The sequence below is a fragment of the Aquarana catesbeiana genome, linkage group LG03 (assembly GCF_042186555.1).
Source record: "Aquarana catesbeiana isolate 2022-GZ linkage group LG03, ASM4218655v1, whole genome shotgun sequence".
Lineage (NCBI taxonomy): Eukaryota > Metazoa > Chordata > Amphibia > Anura > Ranidae > Aquarana > Aquarana catesbeiana.
This window is the reverse complement of record NC_133326.1, coordinates 341,207,369-341,215,413: the sequence shown is the minus strand read 5'-3', so window position 1 is coordinate 341,215,413 and position 8,045 is coordinate 341,207,369. Positions and strand designations below refer to the sequence as shown.

The window sequence follows — 8,045 nt, the reverse complement described above, 5'->3', positions numbered from 1 at the left end:
CTAAGTTGCATTAAAGTCGCACCAAAGTAGTGCAGGAACCTTTTTTCAGCCTAGGTTCAAAATCACGTGGTGCGGGAAACGTAGCAATCCCTGCGTATTTACCGCACCACATTGCAATCACACTGTATTTCAAGGGGCGATTCCTTAAGTTTGTATGTTACTCTTTCTTTTTCCTTTCTGTACCCTATTGCCTATTGGCTTGTATTTGGATAAGAAATGCACTCAGTGTATCAGATAGGACTTTGATCAGAAAGAAGTTTATTGAACAAGAAAGGAATTAAGGAAGTCCAGTGTAAACAGCCAAACAGAGCATCATATCACTTAAAGTGGAGTTCCACCCAAAAATGGAACTTCCGCTTTTTGGATTCCTTCCCCCCCTCCGGTGTCACATTTGGCACCTTTCAGGGGGGAGGAGGGAGCAGATACCTGTCTAATACAGGTATTTGCTCGCACTTCCTGGCATAGATCACCGCGGCGTTCGCGGTGACCTACGTCACTTCCGGCGCCTACTCTGTCCTCCCCCACTGTCTTCTGGGAGACAGAAGACAGCAGGGACCAGTGAGGACACGCAGAGCAACTCGCGCATGCGCAGTAGGGAACCAGAAAGTGAAGCAGCACGGCTTCACTTCCTGATTACCTTGCCGAGGATGGCGGCGGTAGCAGCCGAGAGCCAACGGACAGATCAGCTTTGGACGAGCTCCCTAGACAGGTAAGTGTCCATATATTAAAAGTCAGCAGCTGCAATAATTAGTAGCTACTGTGTTTCAATATATTCTTTTCGGCGGACCACCGCTTTAACCACTTCCCGACCGGGGCACGCCGATGTACGTCAGCAGAATGGCACGGCTGGGCAAATGGGCGTACCTGTAAGTCCCATTTGAATTACCCGCCGTGCCATTGCGTGCGCGCCGCCGGCCGGGAGCTCCATGAGTCGGGTCGCGGGTGCTGCGGACTCTATCGCTGCAGGGATACCCGCGATCGCCTCACGGAGAGGATTAACGGGGAGATGCTGATGTAAACAAGCATCTCCCCGTTCTGCCTAGTGACAGTGTCACTGATCACTGCTCCCTGTCATCGGGAGCAGAGATCAGTGATGTGTCACAGCTAGCCCATCCCCCCTACAGTTAGAAAACACTCCCTAGTACTGACTTATCCCCTCCCCGCCCGCTAGTGGTTAACCCCTTCACTGCCGGTGTGCTGATCACCGCCATTACTTGTAAAAAAAAAAAATAATTAATAAAAATGCCATAAAACTATCCCATATTTTTGAACGCTATAACTTTTGCGCAAACCAATCAATAATCGCTTATTGCGATTTTTTTTTAACCAAAAATAAGTAGAAGAATACGTATCAGCCTAAACTGAGGAAAAAAAAATGTTTTAATTATTTTTTGGGGATATTTATTATAGCAAAAAGTAAAAAATAATGCGTTTTTTTAAAAATTGTCCCTTGGAAGTCCGGCCCCCCACCTCCTTCCTCCGCCGCCAGGCCAATTAGAAAGCCAAATGTAGGGTAGTGTTGTACCCATACAATATATTCAGTACTCTGGGGTAGGGGATTTTCAGATTTCTAGTGTTGTGAGCTTGAAATAAAACTCTGGAGATGGCCTCTCTCGTATGTGACTGTGGGAGCACTTGATAGGACTTAGAGTGACCACAATTGGTGTGGCTTTACCTTGGCCTAATGATGTTGCATAGAACAAGTGACACTGGGTCAGTTAAGGTCTTGGGTGTTTTTACTTTGTAAAAAGATTAGTATTACATAATTCTGTACTTTCTCTGCTTACAAAACACACGCAGAGCCTCAAAGTGAGCAATTATTTTCCCCAAAAAATTGCAAGAGTTATTGTAGGAATCAGAGAAGATTTTACCTCCAGTAACCTGTTCCAAAGCCCACTCAGAAAAAAGAATAACAGACTTTTTTATATTTGTGCTAGATCCTGTATTGCTTCATAGAAATCATCATTCTACAATTTGCTCCCCAGTGCAGATTTGAACCTCATTGATTGCTCCAGGAACACTTTAATTCAAAGATCTCCTTCCAAGTCAGCAGTGACAAGGGGCACAGAGGTGCCCCCCCCAGCTCACACCATCTGCGTGGCTATGCACTGTGTGGGGCGCCGGACCAATAGGTTTCTACCAGGTCCATCACCCCCTCACAGGCACATGACCACATCTCAAGGCTCCAATTGGCCAGTTTTATATTGTCCTCGGGGCACAGTTTTATATTGTCCTCCCCTACCAGCCTGCGATGCCAGTGAATTGGATTCCTGGCCATTCAGAACCCGGAAAGAAGACTGTGTTAAGACAGAAGCTGCGGCGTCGGATAGTCCTGGGGAGGCCCGTACACGCGATCCGAACATCGTACGACAGATCATACGACCTTTTTCGCTTAATAGTCACAAGTAGAAATTGAATAGGTAAAGTCACGAAAATTCTCGTACGACAGAAAAAAAAAAATCTGAAGTGATGTCATGTGTTGTAATGCACTTGTATTGTATTTTCGGACAACAACTATACTCACTAAATGAAAATCGTACAATCTTGTATCGTACGAGGAAAATTTTCACGCATGTCCGATCGAATAGAATCGGATGAACTGTCGCGATCGGCTGTCGAAAGTAGTGTACACACGATCCGAAAAATCATATGATTCTTCCTCGGGCAGTTTTCGTACGATATTCAGATCCTCCAGCACCAGCTGCCACTGCAAGTCAGAAAACTGAGTTTTGTATGGAACTCTTTTTTGCTTATTGATGGGATTCATTAAAAGGAAAGCTAAACTAAAATCTCTCTTTACTTGCCTAAATCAGCACCAAAACAAGATCATCTAGTGTCAAAACTGCACCCCCCATGATATATGAGCTTAGGGGATCCCACTCCCAGCAGCCACCCACTTTTCTCTGCATCACTCCACACCCCTGGATCTGCCAATCTGGTTTCATGTGGACCCGGAAGTGCGCAATGATGTTGTGGTACCTTCCTACTGCGTGTTCTCCGTCATTGCTGGTCTCCATGCTATAAATATAAATAGTTGTGGACTGGCCCAGTCACAGGGGAGCACAGATTAGGGAGAAACAACAGGTTAGTTATGTCAGATCACTTAGCTATGAATTTAAGCCTCATACACAAGGGCCAAACATACGCGCTTTCAGAAACACACCAAAAACCTGCCATCTAATAGGCCAGTGGTGGCGAACCTTGGCACCCCAGATGTTTTGGAACTACATTTCCCATGATGCTCATGCACTCTGCGGTGTAGTTGAGCATCATGGGAAATGTAGTTCCAAAACATCTGGGGTGCCAAGGTTCGCCATCACTGTAATAGACTATTGTAAACCAAAGGTTTAATTGCACAATAAACCGTCACCAAACCACAGCGCAGCAGCGGGAATCGGCTCTTATTTCTCCTCTAATGGCTTTAGCTTGGAGTTGATTGGCCAAGGTAGAAAACCATTGATCATTTTGCATGGAGCAGCACCAAGATGCTTTGGTTAAGAATGCAATTGTTTTTGTATGGTGTAAACATGATGTGAGTGATAACTCATGATTATATCTTCCAGCTGTTGATTGAAATCCACTTCCCTGTGTGTGGCATATTGATCAATTGGGTTGTCAACTATAGATTGGAAAAAAATAAAAAAAATTGATAATTTATGGAAGCATGTATGGCCAACATGAAACACCTGACAACACACTTGAGCAATAGATGGTTTGACTCTAAGCCGGTTTAGCAGGTACCAGCCGAGATTTGAACCATGTATGGGCAGGCTGAATGTACCCAAGTTCATCAACTTGGGTACAACCAGCCTGTCGGATTTTACATGCGATTATTGCTAGCGACTGTTATAGCCCCTAGCAATATTCACTGGGTTCTCCAGTGAGAACATAATAGCTCTGCAGGAGGGATTCCCCCATCAACACTGACTCTATTGATGGGGGGGGGAATTGAGCGATTTTCTTTCCTGCTACCTGTGATTGCAGGAAAGAAAATCGGTCCATCTATGGCCGACTTTAGACTACGTTCACAACTATGCATGTGTAGTTTATGTGTTTTTTGCACATTCTGTGTTTTTTTCATGCACATTTTTTATGCGTTTTGCTTTTTTTTTGGGAAGTGTTGATGTTGCTAGGGGGAGTTGTCCATTGTCGTTCCTGTGCGATTCTTGTGCGGGCATGGTGTGAACTGGTCCTTAAAATGGCGGCCATCACTCTCCCTCCTGATTGGCTGAGACACAGCAGCGGTGTTATTGGCTCCCGCTGCTGTCAATCAAAGTCAGCTAGCCAATCAGATAAGAAAGGGTCTCTGGACCGGAGCCCCATGTCTTTATGGACACAGGGAGCTGTGACTCGGCTCGGGTGCCCCCATAACAAGCTGCTTGCTGTGGGGGCACTTGACAGGAGGGAGGGGCCAATAGCAAGGGAGAGGGACCTGAGAAGAGGAGGATCCGGGCTGCTCTGTGCAAAACTGCACAGAGCAAAAAAGTATAACAGGTTTGTTATTTTTAAAGAAAAAACAAAACAAGACTTTACAATCACTTTAAAAGTGTCACTAAACCCACATCATAGAAAACTATCAATAAATGCTGCATAGGTGTGCGAAGTCTATTGCATTAGGGTGTGCACCTCAAACATGTGTGTGTGTGTGTATATATATATAAATACCTCCCACTTTTTGAGATAGGAACAAGGGACACCTATTAGCAAACGTATGCAGGCATAGGACACGCCCCTTGCTACGCCCACTTAGAGGAGAATTATACAAGAAAAAAAAAAAGATTAGTTATACCCACAAGTACTTTTTTTACTATTATTCCCTTATATTGGCTTTTGAAATGTACAAATGCAGCAATTTAGAAATTGGATGAAAGGTTTAGCACTGGAAAACACTTTTTGAAAGATAAAAAGTGCATTTTATATAATAGAGTAGAACAAAATGAGGAGGAAAGAGGGACGGAGGGACTTTGTTTGAGATCAGGGGCAGTCCCTCGAAATCAGGGACAGTTGGGAGCTATGTATATACACACCACATTACCAAAGTATTGGTTGCCTGCCTTTACACGCACATGAATTTTAATGGCACCCCAGTCTTAGTCCGTAGGGTTCAATATTGAGTTTTCCAACCCTTTGCAGCTATAACAGCTTCAACTCTTCTGGGAAGGCCGTCCACAAGGTTAGTGTGTCTATGGGAATGTTAGACCATTCTTCCAGAAACACATTTGTGAGATCAGGCACTGATGTTGGATGAGAAGGCCTAGCTGTGCGGGCCAGTCAAGTTCCTCCACCCCAAACTTGCTCACCCATATCTTTATGGACCTTGCTTTGGGAGCCATAGCATTGGATTATAGACCTGCAATAAAAATACATGGTTGTAATGTGAACTTATCCTGCAGGTGCACCAGTGACCGGGGCAGTGCCAGGATCCGAGCTGTCAGAGAGTGTGGTGACAGCAGCACACCGGGCAGGCAGGCTGAGGCTGTCCTATGTACAGATCACGTGGGTTCTCAGCTCCGATCTACAAAAGAGCTTCTGCAGCAGCTATGGCTCCTCCTCGATCGTGCGGCGCTGACAAATGTGGGACAAAGGTCTAGCGGAGCCCCTCCCCCTGCGGGCGGAGCCGGCCCTCCCCCTCACCGTGCTCGCTCCTCCCCCCTGCCTGGGCTCTCTCCTGGCTCGGGCTTAGGGGATCTGCACTCGCTGAAGATGGCGGACTGCAGCACACTACTGGATGAAGATCTCGAGTCCTTCGTGTTCAACTACCTGACTGACAGCCCGGTAAGTGGAGCCTTCCCTGGGGATCTGATCAGCCTCTGCCTCTGGAGGGGGGACCTCTGATCAGTGACACTGTCACAGTATTGGGGTGTGGGGGTCCCCCTTTTTTTAATCATGCACCCCAGTTTTTTTTTCTTTTTTTTTGCATGAGTTCCCCTGTGCGGAAATGTGATTTTTTTTTTTTTGCACCCCGATTTCCCATTGTGCACCTCATTCCCCATCTCTCACGTGCTTCCCGGCAGATCCCCCCCCCAATCATAGGGTCCTCCTGATGGCAGCCTGCACCCCAACTTTGTGTGCGCTCCTGGGATGGTGCAGTTCAGCACCACCGGCCGTGGACTCTGGAGAGGTGTGGAGGTGTCAATGTCACTTCATTCATTCCTTCAGTCACTTCATCTGACACGTGGAGCTAACACGGGAGAGATCCGGGTGTAGCGGGGTGCTGAGTGCTGCCAGCTTCAGCTACTGAGCACTGTGATCGGGGTGCTGCTAGAGCACGATCACCCCTCCATGCTGACTCCAGGGGGGCGTGTAGCCGGTCCGATCACCCCTCTATTCATGCATTCCTAGCTTCCACTTATTATCCATGTGCTGTACACTGACTATACAGCATGTGCTCACATCTACTTCCTGCTCATACATCTGCGATCATCATCGATCTATACAATGTATAATGGTGGCCATCTATTCTATTCTATAGATCTGATCACAAGATCCATATACTTTTACATGATCTCCTTTCTCCTACAATCAAATTCTCCATCCAGATCCAACTAAATGTTTAATAATGGTGACCATGCATACTATTTTATGTACCATCACATTATATCTGATCAGAAGATCCATCAAATCACATCATCTACTTTTCCTACAATCACATTTTCCATCCGGATCAAACTATATATTTGATAATGGTGGCCATGTATACTATTTTATATACCATTCGATTATATCTGATCCATATACTCATGATCTACTTTTTCCTACAATCAAATTTTCCGTCTGGATCAAACAAAATATTCAATGGTGGCCATGCACACTTTGATGATTTTATTTTTTTTTTTTTGATTGATCCCTCCCAATAGCAGTGATCATTCTATAATCAATCTCAATTAATCAATAAGCCACACACATTGAGAAATAAATGCCAATGAATTGTTGGAGGATACAGTCGCAAGTTATTAATTGCGTCTCTGATCAATAAAAAAAAAAAACGATCGGATTCGTGATCGAAGCATCTCATTGCTGCTGATCAATGCAAAAGAATACAATCCCACCCCCTGGCTGATCAACTCCGAGCTTAATCGATCGGAAGAAAATTTAGGACTGTTCCTTTACCAATTTGATTGCGACGATCAAATCGCACAGCGATGAGATAAATTAAAAATGTGCATGGCCACCTGTATTTCAATTTTCACTTCAAAATGAAGATACAATCGCATCTCTGATCGATCAAAGCATGATCGGATTCCTGATCGAAGCATCTCATTGCAACCGATCGATGCAAAAGAATCCATTTCCCATCCTGGCTGATTAACTCCGAGCTAAATCGATTTGAAGAAAACTTTGAGCTTTTATTTGCCAATTCGATTGTTACGGTCAAATCGCACAGTGATGAGATAACTCGAAGTGTGCATGGGCCACCCATAATCTAATTGAAGTGTGCATGGCCACCATTAATCAGTCCGTTTTGCTTGAAATTGATCGATGACGCAGCATGGGGGGTGTTTTACTAGAACTGGAGAGTGCAAAATCTGGTGCAGCTCTGCATGGTAGCCAATCGGCTTCTAACTTCAGCTTGTTCAATTAAGCTTTGGAAGCTGATTGGCTACCAGGAAGAGCTGCACCAGATTTGGCACTCTTCACTTTTAGTAAATCATCCCCTATGTGTCTTTTCTTTCATTTATAGATACAATCTTATCTGATTTCTGTAAAGATCCATCCGATGAGATCATTAAATGTATGGCTGATGTAACGCAATCTATAAAAGCTCTGGAAATGTACACGCAGGACTGTATGCTTTCTCTGTATATCAGATGAATGATGGAGCTGGGCTCTGCAGTGAAATCCTGTGCTGTGTGTGTGATTCTGGCTGCTTGTGTGGCTCCCCTACTGATTACTAATTATAGGTTTGTTTTACTGGAGGCGTTGTCCCTGGCAACCAATAGGATTCCTCCATTTTGCAGAACTGTCTAACAAGTGACAGCTGCCACTAGTTGCTAAGGGTGATGCAGATGAATTATACCCACTTTTGTGGGTATAATCTTGTATTG

At 45.0% G+C, this 8,045-nt stretch overlaps 1 protein-coding gene across 2 annotated transcripts in view; it reads left to right on the top strand.

Moving 5' to 3' along the window:
• The first annotated feature begins 5,638 nt into the window (after positions 1-5,638).
• PPARGC1B (PPARG coactivator 1 beta) overlaps positions 5,639-8,045 on the top strand; it is a 150,692-nt gene continuing 148,285 nt past the window's right edge. For both annotated transcript variants that reach the window (XM_073620563.1, XM_073620562.1), the window contains exon 1: positions 5,639-5,775. In XM_073620563.1, the coding sequence (XP_073476664.1) occupies positions 5,704-5,775 (72 nt within the window). In that variant the 5' untranslated portion in view covers positions 5,639-5,703. The remainder of the gene's footprint in view (positions 5,776-8,045) is intronic.